The following is an 18,763-nucleotide window of genomic DNA, read 5'->3' as shown; positions in this document are numbered from 1 at the left end:
CACCCGGCAAATGGCCTACCTGATGGGGAGCCCTAGCCCTACGATTAAATAAATAAAAAGTTGATTTCCATGGGATAACTGATGTACACACTGACCAGCAAAACTACACACTCGAGTCACATTAAAGTAACCACTGCATATGTTCAATGTCGACATGCAATAACCACCCACAACCAAAGGAGGCAGCACTAGCAGTGAATGGTATATAAAACGTGTTGAGGTATGTGGAAAACAGTGCATAAATGGAGTAATGCAGAAATTGAGCAATTTATCTGACTTTCAAAAGGGCATCATTCAAGGAACTTCCTTCGTTACACACAATGGATGACTGTTAACTTTAATAACTCTTCATGGAGTAGTTAAATATTGTTGGTCGGGTCGAAAGGTAGTTTTAAAGAAAAAAATATTCATCTTATTTCTTGAGGATCTCCTTAAATTTGTTGCTTGAACTTCTTCCTATCTGGAAGCCAGGTTCTCTTGTAGGTCTGGAAGCCCTATTGGTTGACGTGTTTGTAGAATAATGAAGATGGCAAAACTGATTCATATGTAATTTTCATATTTAATAGTTCTAGATGCCTTGCTACCATAAATTTACAATGTTCACTCAGTGAAATACTTTCCATTTTTACACAACTCCAGAAAACTTTTACATCTCTTCTTCCTTTGTTCCCAACAAACAGATGCAAGCCAACTGTACCCTGTTAACAGTTCCAAAGGACATCAGTAAAGTTGTATTCATACTAAGTTTGCAACATAGAACATTAAATTGAAAATAATTTACAAAAAATAAAATTCACTCAAGAGCACAATACAACAATTATGAGATGTCTTATTGCATGCTGAAATCATTGGCTTTTGGGGCAAGGGTGAATGCATTTCCAAAACTGCTAAGTTTCTAAACTGTTCACATGACATGGTGATTAAAATATAGTGTGCATGACAAAATGGCGCTATCCAAAACCAGTGCTGAGGCAACTGTGGTACACCACAAGCCATAGATGTCATCACTTTAGAGGCTGGGCAACCACAGCCGGATTCCACATCATGAGTGAAGTTTTCGGCACTGGCTGTTAAAAAACTTTTATTAAAATGTCACTACCAGTTTTGCAAAGGTGGAGATGCATCTTTGGGTGATCTATACAAGAAATTAGAACATTACAGAGTTACAATGGTTTTAGAAGAGATGTGTACTGCTATAAAGTTCCATATATCAGTGAGAGCTAGGTACCCACAGGTTTTTTAAACAGCCATGGTGTACTTACAGCCAAGTCACATCATTCATCATCAAGATAAAACCGGTAGTGCAATGAAAGTGGTTGGTGATGATTAAACTGACTGGGATCATGCAGTACCTATAAGTGATGGGAAGTGTGATATACCTGTGGATTAACCTGTAAATGCTCAGCTCTCATTGAGATATAGTACTTTATGATAGTATACATGTCTTTTAAAACCACTGTAATCCTGTAATGATTTCATTTCTTGTACATATCACCTGAAGATGCATGATGTGAAACCAGTATTGACTTTTTCATAAAAGTATTTTAACAGCAAGTGTGGAAGATTTTATTCATCAGATAGATGACAGAGGTGAAGTACACCTGCAGAGATGTGTATGAGCAAACAGAAGTGCAACTGTTGAGCAATTGACCACACAGATGAACCAAGGGGCTACCAATAGTGTTTCCTCAATGACTGTTCAGTGAATGTTGCTACATATGGGACTTCACAATAGGCACCTGATTCATGCACCCATGTTGGCTCCTGTTCATCAGGAACAAAAGGTGGGATTTGCATGCCTGTACCACAACTGGACGTCCATTGAGTGGCAAGAGGTGGTCTTTTCAGATGAATCATGTTTTGTGCTCCATTGGACCAATGACCATCGTAATGTAAGGCATGATATGTCTGAAATCAAACACCCTACAGCAGTCATCAGAAGGTTTAATATGTAGAGAATGTTTTCGTGGCATTTACTGTGTGACCTTGTCATTCTGGAAGATGCAATGGATCAACACAAGTATGCAACTGTCCTTGGGGACCATATCCAAACCTACATGCAGTTGGTTTTTTGTCAGCTTGAAGGCATCTTGCAGCAGGGCAGTGCTATGCAACACACAGCACACAGTACACATGCATGGTTCAAAGAGAACCAGGATGAGTTTACCATACTCCTCACCCACTAAAGTCCTTGGATTTCAACCCATTGGAGAACTTGTGAGACCACATTGATCAGGTTCTTCTTACCATGGATCCTCGACTGAGAAACTTAGCACCACTGGCCACAGCACTGGAGTTCGCATGAGTCCACATCCCTGTTAGTAACTTCCAGAACCTCAATGATTCCCTTCCAGTGTGTCTTATAGTGGTCCCCACTACAAAAGGTGGTTATTTAGGCTTTTGATAGGTGGTCACACTGACGTGACTAGATATTATGGCAACCTGATTAATAGTTTGTTAGCCTAGCTTTGTAAAGTAATAAAACAATTATTCTGGGTGACATGGATTCGGCAAGTCATTTGACAGTGTCTGAAGGCATTTGGTACCAGAAACCCACTAATAGTTGTTTCTCTTAATTAAGGCCTGGTGGTAAGTTGTCATAAAGCTGGTGTCCCTTAGCTTCACACACAGTGTGCATTGAGATCAGAACAGGTGAATTTCATAATCAAGATGTCAATGTGAGATTACTATCATTCTTGTCAAACAACCGTAGAGTGATTTTGACCTTGTGATATGGATAGGTATACTGTTGGAAGATGCAATCACCATTGGGGAAGAAATCAATCATGAAAGGCAGATCTGCTACAGATTGCCATCTATCCTGCTTTTTGAGTGGGCAAGCTTCTGTCTGATGTCCACGTTCTGTTTTATATGGCGGGCAGGCCTCCGAGCTCTACATTATGTGATGAGGCTTAGATGTCATAAACCTTGTCACCTACATGTACGAGGTGTGTTTTTTAAGTACGTACCATTTTGAAATTTAAAAAGAAATTTGCTAAGATATCTCAATAATTTTATTTTTACATGAAAGCCTGTACCTTAATCTACTTTTCTACATAATCTCCATTAATATTGAAGCACTTGTCATAATGTACCAGTTTTTGAATATCCTCCTCATAGAAGTCTGCCACCTGACTCATTAACCACTGCATCACCACTGTTTTGACTTCGACATCGTCCTGAAGACGCTGACTACCCAGGTGTTTCTTCAAGTGCAGGAACAGATGGTAGTTACTGGGTGCAAGATCGGGGCCGTACAGAGGATGATCTAGAGTTTCCCATCGAAAAGATGTGATGAGATCTTTGGTCTTATTCACTACATGCAGACGGGCATTGTCTTGCAGCAAAATGATGCCCTTGCTCAACTTGCCGCGCCTTTTGTTCTGAATTGAACGGTGCAGATTGTGCAATGTCTTACAGTAAGCTGCTGCATTGATTGTCTCATTACGAGGCAGAAATTCCACAAGCAGTACTCCTTTTCTGTCCCAAAAAACTGTGCACATGATTTTCTGGGCACAAATAGTTTGCTTAAACTTCACTTTTCTGGGTGAATCTGAATGCTGCCATCCCATGGACTGTTGCTTTGATTCTGGTGTGACATAGGCCACCCATGTTTCACTTCCCGTAACAATTTGGCTTAAGAAATCATCACCGTTGTTGCGGTACTGCTCAAGGAAAGTCAATGCACTGTCTAAAAGTTTGGTTTTGTGCACATCAATGAACATTTTCGGTACCCAATGTGCCCACAATTTTCGGTAATTCAAGTGCTCGGCCACAATGCCATACAAAACACTACGTGAAACATTAGGAAAGTCATCCTGCAAGGAGGGAATCGTAAAGCATCTGTTTTCTCTCACCTTATTGTCCACTTCCTGCACCAAACTTTCATTAAAGACTGAAGGACGCCCACTCTGTTGTTCATCATGCACATTTGTGTGGCCATCTTTAAATGCTCTCACTCATAATGTTTTCTCCATAAACTACACAGATCTCACAATGAATATCAGTCACTTTTAGGCCTTTAGCACTAAGAAATCTTATAACAGCCCATACTTCACAGTCGGCGGGATTCACGATTATCAAAGGCACCTTAAACACTCAGTACACAATGAAAACAAGGAAGAATCAGACTGTAATGGTGTCACTGCATAGACAACAGATGTAGGTACCCAGTGCGCATGCACAGAACACCGACCACAGCATTGCAGTCGTGGTGTGGCAAAATGGTACTTACTTAAAAAACACGCCTCATAGTTTCACGTTCCTTAACCAATTTCCATAGATGATCAAGACAGTAGCACATGAACGACTGACCAGATTTGCCATTTATGAAATACTCATTCTCAGATGCTTGAGCATAACACTCAGCCTTTTGTCAAAGTCACCCACTTCATATCAGTGGATTTCCCCATTTGCATTCACTAGAATGATTCACCAGTCATCTCTGCTTCACTTACTAACTTTGCTTGCTGCATCATGTGCTGGCAGTGTCACCAGACAGCATTCAGTCTCAAAGTGACCAATGGTCATAATGCATTGCCAGTTCAGGCTTTTCAGCATTCCCTGATACTCTCCATGAGCCAAATCAATATGTGACCATTCATGTGGCACTTACTCAGATTTTTTGTACACAATTCCCTTTGTAAATTGACCGCACTTTCTTAGCATCCTACTAATGAACTGAAGCCTGCCACCTTCTTTATCTATGATTGAGCCAATTGCAAGACAGATTAGATCATTCAGACACATTCATTGTCTTTTTAATAGCAAAGCCACAATGCAACACTCCCCTCCAAACACAGAGGTGTCATGGTACCCATCCCACCCTTCACTGCTTCATATGTAGAATAGATTCTAACCTAAAATACCATAACCTAGCCTCCTTGAGCCTGCCAAAGTCTAATGGGGATGGGACACACTGTAACCAAGTTGTTGGCCAATGTTATCAGGTGACAGCATCCAATTACCATTGTTGGTGCCACTGTGAATGCAGCCAAAGATTCTACAGCAGATGAATGTCAAAGATATTGGACCATAGCTTTGTTTATCAGTCATGATACCCTTCATCTGAATGGAAGTGACTTTTACTATCATCTAATCACTGGGCACAGTTCTTTCTCTTCCTATGGTATATTAGAGTTAAAAGAGGGCAACTTTATACATAAATTCTGTATAGAATCTGATAGGAATTCCTATCAGCCCCTGGAGCTTTGTTCAAATTTAGTGATTTTAACTGTTTTTCAATGCAAATGTCACTAGTATCTATACCGCTATTCTTTGCAGTGTGGAACTTTCATTTGTACAAAAATATGTGAAAATGGAGTTCCACAAGTGGAGTCCTGCCCCAGGACAGGATCATGGTAACAGATAATGTGACCCAATATCACATGAATAATCACAATACAAGACCATGCCTGTACAACAGACTGCCAGAGAACCAGTTACAGCATAGTCCAGTACCAAAAATCACCTGCATGACACAACAGTCCATAGTCACCAAGGTTAATATATGACAGTCTGCCCACAGTCCCTCCCTCCGCCCACAGTCCCTCCCTCCACCCCCCCCCCCCCCTTTTCTCTGGTAGTGCAGAGCACTAGGCGGAGGTGAGTGTTATCATCTGACTATGCTGAAACTTGACACCTGCGCAAAAGGAGAGAAAAAGTGAGGTCAAATTCAATGCGGACGTTGGTCGAAGCGGTATTTGTGGCATCTGGGATGTCTGTACATGAGAATTGTTCCCTTGTCATCAAGCAGAGGTAATATTCCTGAAGGTGTACTGGTGTACACCAAGTCCAACCACAGCAGGACTTATCATACACATCAGCTGTCAGAGCATAGCCTACAGGGTCGGCTTTTATGGTGGAAGCAAAAGACCAACTCAATAATGTCTTACAGAATATTTTTCTGGAGTAACTCACCACTTAGACATAAAGTATTGATTGCACAAAAGAGAGCAGTGAGAATAATTAGTGTTGTTCACCCAAGGACATCATGTAGGCATATATTCAAGGAGTTAGGTATTTTAACAGAACCATCAGAGCACATGTATTCACTAATGAAATTCATTATAAATAATCCATCTCAATTCACAAAGAACAGTGATGTTCATACATACAACACTAGAGGAAAAAATGACCTTTCTTTTCCATTATTGAAGCTGTCAGTTGCTCAAAAAGGAGTACATCATTCAGCAACAAAAATCTTTGGCCATTTTCCTAACAACACATAAAGTGTCTGGCAGGTAGCAGATTAAGTTTTAAATCTACACTCCTGGAAATGGAAAAAAGAACACATTGACACCGGTGTGTCAGACCCACCATACTTGCTCCGGACACTGCGAGAGGGCTGTACAAGCAATTATCACACGCACGGCACAGCGGACACACCAGGAATCGCAGTGTTGGCCGTCGAATGGCGCTAGCTGCGCAGCATTTGTGCACCGCCGCCGTCAGTGTCAGCCAGTTTGCCGTGGCATACGGAGCTCCATCGCAGTCTTTAACACTGGTAGCATGCCGCGACAGCGTGGACATGAACCGTATGTGCAGTTGACGGACTTTGAGCGAGGGCGTATAATGGGCATGCGGGAGGCCGGGTGGACGTACCGCCGAATTGCTCAACACGTGGGGCGTGAGGTCTCCACAGAACATTGATGTTGTCGCCAGTGGTCGGCGGAAGGTGCACGTGCCCGTCGACCTGGGACCGGACCGCAGCGACGCACGGATGCACGCCAAGACCGTAGGATCCTACGCAGTGCCGTAGGGGACCGCACCGCCATTTCCCAGCAAATTAGGGACACTGTTGCTCCTGGGGTATCGGCGAGGACCATTCGCAACCATCTCCATGAAGCTGGGCTACGGTCCCGCACACCGTTAGGCCGTCTTCCGCTCACGCCCCAACATCGTGCAGCCCGCCTCCAGTGGCGTCGCGACAGGCGTGAATGGAGGGACGAATGGAGACGTGTCGTCTTCAGCGATGAGAGTCGCTTCTGCCTTGGTGCCAATGATGGTCGTATGCGTGTTTGGCGCCGTGCAGGTGAGCCCCACAATCAGGACTGCATACGACCGAGGCACACAGGGCCAACACCCGGCATCATGGTGTGGGGAGCGATCTCCTACACTGGCCGTACACCACTGGTGATCGTCGAGGGGACACTGAATAGTGCACGGTACATCCAAACCGTCATCGAACCCATCATTCTACCATTCCTAGACCGGCAAGGGAACTTGCTGTTCCAACAGGACAATGCACGTCTGCATGTATCCCGTGCCACCCAACGTGCTCTAGAAGGTGTAAGTCAACTACCCTGGCCAGCAAGATCTCCGGATCTGTCCCTCATTGAGCATGTTTGGGACTGGATGAAGCATCGTCTCACGCAGTCTGCACGTCCAGCACGAACGCTGGTCCAACTGAGGCGCCAGGTGGAAATGGCATGGCAAGCCATTCCACAGGACTACATCCAGCATCTCTACGATCGTCTCCATGGGAGAATAGCAGCCTGCATTGCTGCGAAAGGTGGATATACACTGTACTAGTGCCGACATTGTGCATGCTCTGTTGCCTGTGTCTATGTGCCTTTGGTTCTGTCAGTGTGATCATGTGATGTATCTGACCCCAGGAATGTGTCAATAAAGTTTCCCCTTCCTGGGACAATGAATTCACGGTGTTCTTATTTCAATTTCCAGGAGTGTAATTATACCTCTAAATGTAGTTGCATGTGTAGAACTAAAAATTTCAGTAACATTAATATTAGCACTATTCATGTGTGTACATATATCTTGTAATCTGAATTTTTCCACATCATACTGATAAAATAATCATGAAAATTATGTATGGAACATGACATAACTGAACTAAACTAAACCAAGATACAAGAAAGAAGATCATGCATGGAGATTTATATTCACTTTTCCCTTGTTCCCTGAATAAATGGAGGAGGGAGTCATTTATGGTGGTATGGTGTACACTCTGCCATTCATTGACCAGTGGCTTTTGAAGTAGAATTCAGAGGTTGCTAAGGATATTTTCTGAGTATTTGTCTACAAGGAATGCATGGTCTCTGATGGCTCATTGCAGATTAATAATGTAATTATTATTTATTCAATTTGCTACCCCAGTTACCTTTGTTGCTGTAAAAATATTTTTGTGACAGTAAAAAGCCTATAACATACAACAACCAAACATACAACATAAAACATAGCCAAAACATATAGGTGCATAGGCCTGCACTGTGATGTGGTTGCCATCACTGTTGGACCATCTCTGTTTTACATCGTTATGTCGCTGTTCCATTTCATTCACTCACCCCATAATGAGGTACTTATCAGCCAACTCTTCATCAGAAAGCCTATCCATAGTTCTTTGTAGTATCACTGTTAATGTAAATCTAATACTGCCAGAAAAATAAATTTGAGACAGAACTCCAGAAGGCAAGTTTGTAGGTGAGAGTAAAGTATGCATTGCTGATGCCTACAGCAAGTATCATGAGTAGATGAAAAAAGTTCATTTCTAAACAAGATATTCAATACAGACATAACACAAAGACCACTGGTGTAAGAAATTGAACAGAATGCAAGGCCAGTGTGCTAGCCACTGTACCACCTCACTCAGTTGATTTATTCCATAAAAAGCTACCACAAACCAGGGAGGCCTTGGATCAAAATACCCTGAAAATATCCCCAAACAACCTCTGGAATCTTGTTGGTGGTGTTTAGGTCATCCTGTGGATTCCAAAAACCACATAAAAGATGGACATCACACAGTTGCCTCTGACTGTATATTATGGCAGCTTACACTCAGTTATTGTTCAAATACATTCACATATTCATCAAGGTGTTGATTTATAAATTATAGAGCACAGAAATCAGTCATCCTTTTTTTTTTTTTTTTTAGGTTTCGTTTGGAAAATTCAGATTTTGGCTATTGCCCAGCCATTATCAATGCACTATTTTCTAGTATCAATGCATGTCAGTTCCCTGTTGTTCCCTGTTGTTCGGGCATCGGTCACAGTTCTTTGAATACAGATAGTAGTATTCAAAGAACTGTGACTGATACCTGAACAACAGGGAACTGACATGCTTTGAGACTAAAAAATAATGCATTGATAATGGCTAGGCAGTAGCTGAAATCTGGATTTGCCAGATAAAACCTGCAAAAAAAAAAAGGATGGCTGATTGCTGCACTCTATAATTTATAAGTGAGATCACAGTTGCTGAGTGCACCTAAGTTCCTAATGGAAGGTAACCTGATGAAGGTGTTAATTTCTACTTTTTGACAATGATGCTGTTGCCACATCTTGCATTATGCTACATGACAGTTTGCAGAACTTTGAACTTCATGTTGTTGTATTAAGTACGTTTGTGGTCACTCTCATTATAAAACATAAATTGTAAGTTAATTAAATTAAATTTCAATGCTGATTCTGAAATATTAAAGAAATTCATTTTCTGTGTAGGTGAGAATGGCAATGATTATACAATCAATATTCACTGTTTACTTTGTTTGTATTGTAGATATGTAGAGTTGCATACTAGTTCCAAACAAATAAAAATATTGTTTCAGGCATGTACTATGGAGTCAGCATTTGCCTTGTTTCCTTTGCATCTGGTTTGTCAGTTGTGACTCTGAATGTGTACCACCGTGGAGTCAGAGGGACAGGTGTTCCTCAGATAATTAAAAACCTCATCTTGGGAAAACTTGCAAGAGTTGTTTTCCTGCAGTTTGAACCAAGGGACAAACCAACATCTGCAGCATTCAATGTAAGTAACTTAATTCTCAGTCTCTGTCACATGTAAGAGTGTAAATTATTCTTATATAGTAACAAATGTTTTCTTATGTCAGTAAACCACTACATGATACTCCTGGTATTGTAAATCTCAGGAACAGTGATTACATAAGTAAGATAGTAACATCTGCTCCCAGTATTCAAATATTCACCAAGTTCTATAACACGTAACTTAAAAACATCAACCCGCCACAAATTGGCCTCATATATTTATTTGAAGACACACCACTGGTTAAAGACTTAGAAAACTTTAACATGATACTATGCTTAGGGTTTCTTCCCAAATCAATCATATATGGAGCACTGGAAGAATGACTGCTTGAATGTCCCTGTACTTGCTGTCATTGGTTTAATTTTGTCTTCACACAGTCAATGGGAGTGATACAATGGTGCCTGAAGAAGTTAGATTCTATACTTCATACTGGTTCTGTAAATTTTGTAAGCAGACTTTTGCAGGATAATTTGCATCTATCTTGAAAAGTCTGCCAATTTAGTTTCTTCAATATTCCCATGTCATTCTCTATAACCAAAACTAAACTGTGAAAATTCATGCCACCCTTCTTTGTATACATTCAATATCCCCTGTCAGTATTATTTGGTACAGGTCCCACATATGTAAGTAGTATTCTAAGATGGGACATACAAGTGTTTTGTAATCAACTTCTTTTGTAGACTTTCTGCATTTTCCCAGTATCCTGTCAATGAAATGAAGTCTGCCATCTGCCTTACATATGACTGAGTCTGTGTAGTCATCCCATTTTGTACTCCTGTAGATTATCACACTCAGTTACTTGTATGAGTTGACTGTTTCTAATTAGATATCACTGATATTGAAATCATATATTATTAAATTTTTGCACTTTATGAAGTCCATAATTTTGCATTTCTGAACATTCAAAGTATGTTGCTAATCTTTGCACCACTTTAAAATCTTGTAAGGATCTGACTAAATATTTCTGAAACTTTCTCTGTCCCTGCTTCATTAAAGAAACCTGCATCATCTGCAAACAGTCTGGATTTGCTGTTGATATTGTCTGCCAGATCACTAACATACAACATGGACAACAAGGATCACAGCACACTTTCTCTGACTGAACCTGAAGCTACTATGAGGGATGATCAAAACGTTTCTGTTCAAATACCATACAGACCAGAATCAGAAGCCAATCAAACAAAATCACTGTGAGCATTGAGGCAATCATCCCACCAACACACCAGGTAGACGATACCTGTTTGGTAAAATACTGTGTCCTGCTGCATGAAGAAGGAGATAGGTGCCTGCTCCTCATCCTTGTCTGTCAGGAATCATTGATGTTTCAAGGCCTTTCTTAAGGGATCAAAGACATGATAAGTGCATGGTGTGAGATCAGGACTACAGGGCAGATGCTAGAGTATCATCCACTTGTCCATAATGGATGAGACTGGCCTCTCAGATTGACTGGCATCTTGTGCTGAATCGCGACCAGCATAGAACTTAGTGCACCATTTCAGAATGGGTGTTTTTGACAGACATTCTGCCCCATATGTATTCTTCATTCTTTGATGGATGTTTACCAGCATTTGTCCTTCACCAGCCAAGAATAGGATAATGGCACATTGGTCCTGTTTGGACACATTTGGTAATAGTGTCATTGCTGTAGTTCAAGTTTCTACATTTACTGCACACACATCATACAGACACAAATGTTCCACTGATTCCTTGCATACATATTGGTGGTTTATATACTCACATCAGAGTTTCTCTATGTTGTGTATACACTGCAGCAAAGCCCTCAAATAAACATTTTGATCGCTTCTTATACTTCTGTTGCCGAGTCTCCATCCAATATAACATGCAGCAACCTTTCTACCAAAAAATCCACAATCCATAGATAAAAAAATGCATTTACTGATTTTCTTGAACCATGGCTTTCAGAATATCATGTGAGAAAAGTATATGTTGAGTTTCACATGGTCAGTATTTTCAGCATCCATGCTGGTTGATGTGGAATACCTTATTACATTTCAACTCAAATTCTAGGATTCTATTACAGATGGATATCAATGGCATTGGGCAGTAGTTTTGTAGATCACATTTATTACCTTTCTTGTAAACAAGTGTCACTTATGCTTTTTTTCAGTCATGGGCACTGTTTTTTGTTAAAGTAATCTTCAGTATATTACGATTAAACAGGGAGCAGATACCACTGCAAATTCTATATAGAATCTAACACATCCAATAGGCTCCTGAAGTTTTGTTTAATTTAACAATTTTACCTCTCCCTCCACACCAATGGCACTAATATTTGTACCACTCATCTTTGCAGTGATGCAAAAAGTAAACCAGGGCTGTATGTTTGTATGTTGCTTATTAAAGAAGCAGCTGAAAACAAATTTTATCAACAATTATCATTTCAAGAAAAAATTAAACTGGAAATGTTTATGCTGTTACCACACCCAAAAGGTCAGAATCACAAGTTGGCACACAGTTTTAATTTAATTGGTAGTATCAAAAGAGCATACACTGCTCCAGAGGGAAATGTTTATTCCATAAACATAAAATGATTCTCCCAGCCAAACAATAAAAAAGCTGTTTATTGGGGGGGGGGGGCTACAAGAAAAAAAACATAAATTTTATTTTTTGTATGATGGCTAAAAACATTCTTTGAAGTAGGATGACAAATTAAACCTTTCAGCCATTTAGTTTCCAAACTTATTACATTTGGCTACCACTTTCAGCATTTTACTACACCATCTTCAGACCCCTGACCAACATGTAGGAAGATTCTACTTTAGTTCTGATTAAAACCAGGGACAGCAATACTGGTATTACTAGATTTTTGCTGTAGTGGCAAATGATGGTTGAAGTGATCACTTTAGCAAAAATCTACTAATACCAGTATTGCTGGCCCCTGTTTTGATCAGGACCAAAGTAGAATATCCTACACATTGGTCAGGGGCCTGAATATGCTGAAACTGGTAGACAAATATAATAAGTTTAGAAACTAGATGGCTGAACGGTGTTTAATTTGACATCCTGTATTGAACAGCCAAGTCCTGCAACCATCTCTAAAAAGATGGACATACACATTCTTTAAAATCATCTGCAGGCAACCTCCTCTGCTGTTACAGTGGCTACATAGGCTATTACAGGAGGAGGGCAGTGTGTTCATTATGAGAAATATGCAATTTTGGTTTACAGCGTTTTGACAAAATGCTTATTGAACTTTATAAAATGAAAATTTTAGATTGTCAACTTTATCTCATAAATCAGAAAGTAAGCAACCTTGGCAAATGCCAAAAGACACTCTACATATTATAAATCATCACTGTTACATGTCTCCTTCATGCATTCCAGACATTGGTGCCTCTATTGGTTAGTTAAAGAAATTGTCCAAGTCAAATGCAACCATTTTCAATAACCAACAAAATGAGCCTATGTGATATTCATAATATTAGTACTCATCACAGAAATACCATAAAAATGTTGTACAACAATCTCCAGAAATTTAAACAGGTAGAAACATTTACCTGAAAATGAAATTTTAACATTTGAAACCCATCATATGATATTAAAGTGTGGTAGTTCCAATGTGTCAAGTGTTTGACATGGCTTTCAGTATGCCACTTTCAGTTCATGTAAAGGAACTCTGCATTAGTATTCATCAAAAGATAGTTGCATTTAGAAAGAGCAAATTACAGCCTCTCATAATGTGTCAAGTGTTTGACGTGGCTTTCAGTATGCCACTTTCAGTTCATGTAAAGGAACTCTGCATTAGTATTCATCAAAAGATAGTTGTGTTTAGAAAGAGCAAATTACAGCATCTCATGTCATATCACCACTTCGTTTCCTATGAGTAAAATGTATTTGATTACTGATTTATGTTAATCTCAATGGAGGCTTTAATGCACATAACATGCTCTCAAGGGAACATTGTCCATTTAACTGCACCTGACAGATCAAGTAGAGCTCCAAAGAAAGCCACATACATGGATACTCAGCAATACAAACGGATGTTGTTCAGTCAACTGGCCACTTCAAACACCAAGACTATTTATAAGAATGGCTTCAGATCACCTATGGAAACTACCTATCCCTAAGTGGAGCCTCTGGTACTGCACGCCGTGGAATTTGAATCTGCGCGAGACTTCATGGACGTCGAAGACCCCTAGAGGTCTCTGCATTATCGCGCCGTGAGCTGTGGTGGCATGCGCCTCCTGGCCCGCTTTTAGTGTGAGGGCACCACAGTGGAACACATGGTTCCAGCAGCCAATAGTGGTGCCCCCAATAGAGTACTTAAGTGCCTGCCTCTCGCTCAGCCAGCCAGTCTAACAATGCCTATGTCTCTTAACATATCGCCTTGCCTTAGACAGCGTATTTACTTTCGTGTTTTGTTTAAAAGTGGACGTGGTTGTTTAGTTAGGTTTATTGACTCTGTTGTCTCGTTCTTGTTGTTGTCGTAATGTCCTTCATTGATCGTGTCCGTCCCCTCTCCATTGTGTTGTTGTTCGCGGGCCGCTCCGCGGGTCCCACCACGTTTTCCGTTGCTTCAACCCCGCAACTGTTCCAGTCGCCATTAAAACATTTTGGCGACGACGTAAATGGTGGTCGTTGTTGGTATGGAGGCAAAGTTGGTCTGTCTGTTGGAGCAACAGCAGCAGCTCATGCAGCAGCAGCAACTCCAGTTAGACATCTTACAAAAGTCGCTGCAGTTGCTAACGGACAAAGTCGATGCTCGGGACGCGTTACCCCAACAGCTTCAGAGTCCTTGGGTGTCTGATGCTCTCCCATGTCCACCGTCATTTCCACCCTTTAATGACACTAATGAGGACTGGGAAACCTACTTACATCAGCTGAAACAACATTTCACAGCTTTTCAGATCACAGACAACTCCTTGCAGCGGTCGTTGTTTTTGTCCGATCCTGTGGCTCTCTCTTTCCAGGAGATCTGCCTTTTGCTGACAAACTATTATTCCAACTCTACCATGTGGAGTTTCACCAGTACCATAAACAGCCTGGTCAATCGTATTGTTATTGGGTCACGGACTTGCAGGGTCTCAGCAGTCAATGCGATTTTATGCGCACCAGTCAGCAGTATAAAGCTTGATATGTGGACTCCCTGATCTGGGATGGGATGGTTCAGCTGTCTCCCAATCCTGAGGTCCATACTGCAGTGCTGAAACTCGACAACCCCTCCTTGGAAGAGATTCTCCACATTGCCCACTCCTTTGAAATTGCTCAAGCGACTAACAAGCGCCTTATGGCGCAACCGCAGGTGGCAGGAATCGTGGCCTCACGGCAGGTTCCACCAATCCGACGTCAACATGGCTGACAGACGTCAGCGCCGTCGGGACTCCTCGTTGTCTGACATCTCTATGGAATCAGCGCCTTCGGTCGCCCCCTCGTCGCCGGTTGTGCACCCCACTTCCATCTTGCCCACAGTGCTTTACTGCACATTCATGGGCAGATTGTCCCCACCGCTGGAAAACGTGCACGCTGTGTAACAAGGAGGGCCACATCTGATCAGTTTGTCGTAGTCGCTCGACTCGCTCCAGTCCTGCCCCTCCTGGGCCTCAAGATAGAGTCCATGCTCTGCAATCAGTCGTCCCACAGGATGACCCGTCGGCGCGGAAGCTTTTCCTCATGCTCCGCATTTTCACTGAGGATGTCAGTTTTCAAGTCGACACTGGGGCCATTGTCTCCCTGGTTAATATGGCGACATATACCCGGCTGGGCTCTCCTGTGTTGTTGCCTCCCTCTCGCTGTTTGGTCGCCTACGGAAAAAAGTTCCATCCCCCTTCATGGGCAGTTCATCATCCAGGCGACGTACAAGCATAATCCCCTGCTCCTTACCCTCTTTGTCGTTGATCATTTGTCGGCTTCGAATATTTTTGGCCTGGATCCGTTTCAACTATTTGGCTTTTCAATTTCCAACGAAGTTAAGGTCGTTTCCATGGCTGTTCCCTTTCAGGACTTGGACGATCTGTGCTCCACTTTTGCATCTTTGTTTGCACCGGATCTCGGATGTGCTTCCAGCTTTCAGGCACACATCACCCTATGGCCGGATGCACAGCCTCGCTTTATCCAGTCCCGGCCCCTTCCGGTGGCCTTACGGCCAGCGGTCAAGCAGGAACTTGATCGGCTCCAGGCCGCTGGCATGCTAGCACCTGTAACTTACAGTGGGTGACATCACTGGTGGTCATACAGAAACCCAATGGGTCCCTTAGGCTGTTTGGGGACTTTGGCGCTACAGTCAATGCTCAGTCCCTTGTTGACACTTACCCCATTCCCCGACGGGAAGACCTTCTTGCCAAGCTTACTGTGAGAGAATATTTTTCCATGATCGACCTGGCTGAGGCATACCACCAGTTGCCCTTGGATGCTGAATCTCAGAACATCATGGTTGTCAACACTCCTTTCAGATTGTATAAGTACAAGCACCTTCCCTTTGGTGTCTCTTTGGCACTGGCCATTTTCCAGCGATTCTTGGAGCAGCTTACACAGCCTATCCCCGCCTGCGTGAATTATCTGGATGACATTTTGGTCACTGGGCGTTCCCGCCAGGAACATTTGCAAAACCTTAGCACCTTATTTCACACTCTGCAATCTGCTGGTTTAGGCTGTCAGCCGGACAAGTGTTGGTTTTTTTCAACCAGAGGTGGAATATTAGGCCACTGGCTTAGCAAAGATGGCATTCACCCTTCAGGTCATAATGTTGTGGCCATTTAGGCCCTTCCTCATCCCAAAGACTTATCTGAACTCCAGGTGTTTTTGGGCAAGGTTACTTATTACTTAAAGTTCTTGCCCCATGCTGCTTCCATTGCTCAACCCCTCAATCACTTGCATCACAAAGGGGTACCTTTTGATTGGACTCCTGCCTGTGACCAGGTTTTTCTCCATTTAAAGATGATGCTGAAGTCTGCCCCTTGCCTTACTCCCTTTTCTCTGGGCCGCCCCTTGGTTGTGGTGGCTGATGCATCAGCATATGGCATTGGGGCCGTCCTTGCGCACCGGGATGCCGACGGATCCAAACAGCCCATCGCTTATGCCTCTAAGACGTTAACCCCAGCACAATGGAACTACTCCCAGATTGAAAAGGAGGCTCTGGTGATCGTGTTCGCTGTGCAAAAATTTCACACCTATCTTTTTGGGGAAAAGTTCACCCTCCTTACGGACCATAAACCCTTGGTTACAGTTTTCAGACCCCACTCTCACCTTCCAGAGCAGATGGCTCAACGTCTCCAGCACTGGGAACTGTTTTTTCATATTTACGCTTACACCATCCGGTATAAGCTCACCGCCCACCATGCTAATGTGGATGCTTTGTCATGTCTCCCAGCAGGCCCCAATCCTGCCTTTGACCAATAGTACGTCCTATGCTTTCACATTGATTCTGCCCGCCGGGATGTGCTTGACAGTCTGCCTCTTATGGCTCCTCACATTGCTGCGGATACCCGCCGCAACACTGTCTTGCGGCAGGTTCTCACATATGTGGTTTATGGGTGGCGGTCCTATGTTACTCATCAGATGCAGTCCGATTTCAGCCCCTTGCACCACCTGTCCCGCAGGCTCTCCATGGTTGATGATGTCCTTCTGTTGGCCATGGAGTCGGATACCCACTGGGTGGTCATCCCTCCAGAATTGTGGCTTCAGCTGCTCAGTTTGTTACACCGTGGGCACTGGGGTATGTCCCATATGAAAGTTTTGGCTCGCAGACACCTGTATTGTCCTGGCATCGATGGCGATATTGAGCACCTGGTCCGTAGGTGCACTGTCTGGGCGCGTCACCAGGCAAGTCCCCCCAGTCGTTTGCATCCTGGCCTGTGCATTGCCGGCCATGGGATCGCATCCATATCAATTTTGCAGGCCCATTTTTGGGGTCCATGCCTCATCATTGATGCCTACTCCAAATACCTATATGTTGTGCGCATGTCATCCACCACCACAGAGGCTACACTCATGGTCCTGGCCCTGGTTCTCGCCATTGAGGGCCTGCCACAATCATTGGTCTCCGATAATGGTCCCCAATTCAGGGTGTCCTCCTACCACGACTTCTGTCAGGCCAACAGTATCAAACATATCCATAGCCCCCCTTTCCACCATTCGTCCAATGGTGCAGCGAAGAGGCTCGTCTGCTCTATTAGACACCAGTTGACTAAGGCAGTCGACACATCTCCAACCATGTCGGCCCTCACCCTGTCTTTGAACACCTTTCACACTACGCCAATTGATGGATGCAGCCCTGCAGAGCTCCTTCATGGGCAACAGCCGTGGACCCTGCTCCACTTGCTAATGCCATCTGCCTCCCACCCCCACTCCCGGCCCTCGCAGCGGTATGCCCCTGGCACAGCCGTGTGAGCCCATGAGTATGGGCACAAAGCGGGTTGGACACCCTCCATGGTTGTAGCGGCATATGGGCTGCATGTGACAACGGTGCAGACGTCGAAAGGGTTGGAGCACCGCCATCACAATCAGCTCCACCCTCGTGCTGCCACAGGACTTTTCGCTGCCACCTCTTCCCCTACCTCCTTGAGGTGTGGATGTGGTCCTCAAGTCACTGTCCCTGCCCCGGTTGCCGTCTCCCCATGGGCCTGCCACCAGCTCTCTCTGCCCTGGACTCTGGATCGGCTGTCATGGATACCTCGGGCGTCCCTTCCTCCCTGCCAATTGCAGTTGATGTGCCCAGTTCCTCTTGCCACTGCTGACGACCTTGGCACCATCCAGGGCTTTTCTGCCCCTATGCACGTTTCAGAGGGGAGTGATCTGGTTCCGCACCACAGAATTTGAATCTGCACCAGACGTCATGGACGTTTTAAGACCCCTAGATGTCTCTGCATTATCGAGCCGTAAGCTGTGGCGGTGTGCGCCTCCTGGCCCACTTTCAGTGTGAGGGCGCCAGAGTGGAACACATGGTTCCAGCGGCCAATAGCAGTGCCCCGATAGAGTACTTAAGCACCTGCCTTTCGCTCAGCCAGCCAGTATAACATTGCGTACGTCTCTT

The 18,763-nt window shown here is 43.5% G+C and overlaps 1 protein-coding gene across 1 annotated transcript in view; it reads left to right on the top strand.

Annotated features, from left to right (window-relative positions):
• LOC126162325 (neuronal acetylcholine receptor subunit alpha-7-like) overlaps positions 1-18,763 on the top strand; it is a 558,269-nt gene that overhangs the window by 517,773 nt on the left and 21,733 nt on the right. The window contains exon 6 of the mRNA XM_049918756.1: positions 9,560-9,756. Within this exon, the coding sequence (XP_049774713.1) occupies positions 9,560-9,756 (197 nt within the window). The remainder of the gene's footprint in view (positions 1-9,559; positions 9,757-18,763) is intronic.

Source organism: Schistocerca cancellata, chromosome 1, assembly GCF_023864275.1.
Source record: "Schistocerca cancellata isolate TAMUIC-IGC-003103 chromosome 1, iqSchCanc2.1, whole genome shotgun sequence".
In the NCBI taxonomy this organism is placed as follows: Eukaryota; Metazoa; Arthropoda; class Insecta; order Orthoptera; family Acrididae; genus Schistocerca; species Schistocerca cancellata.
This window is presented reverse-complemented; position numbering and strand designations above follow the sequence as displayed.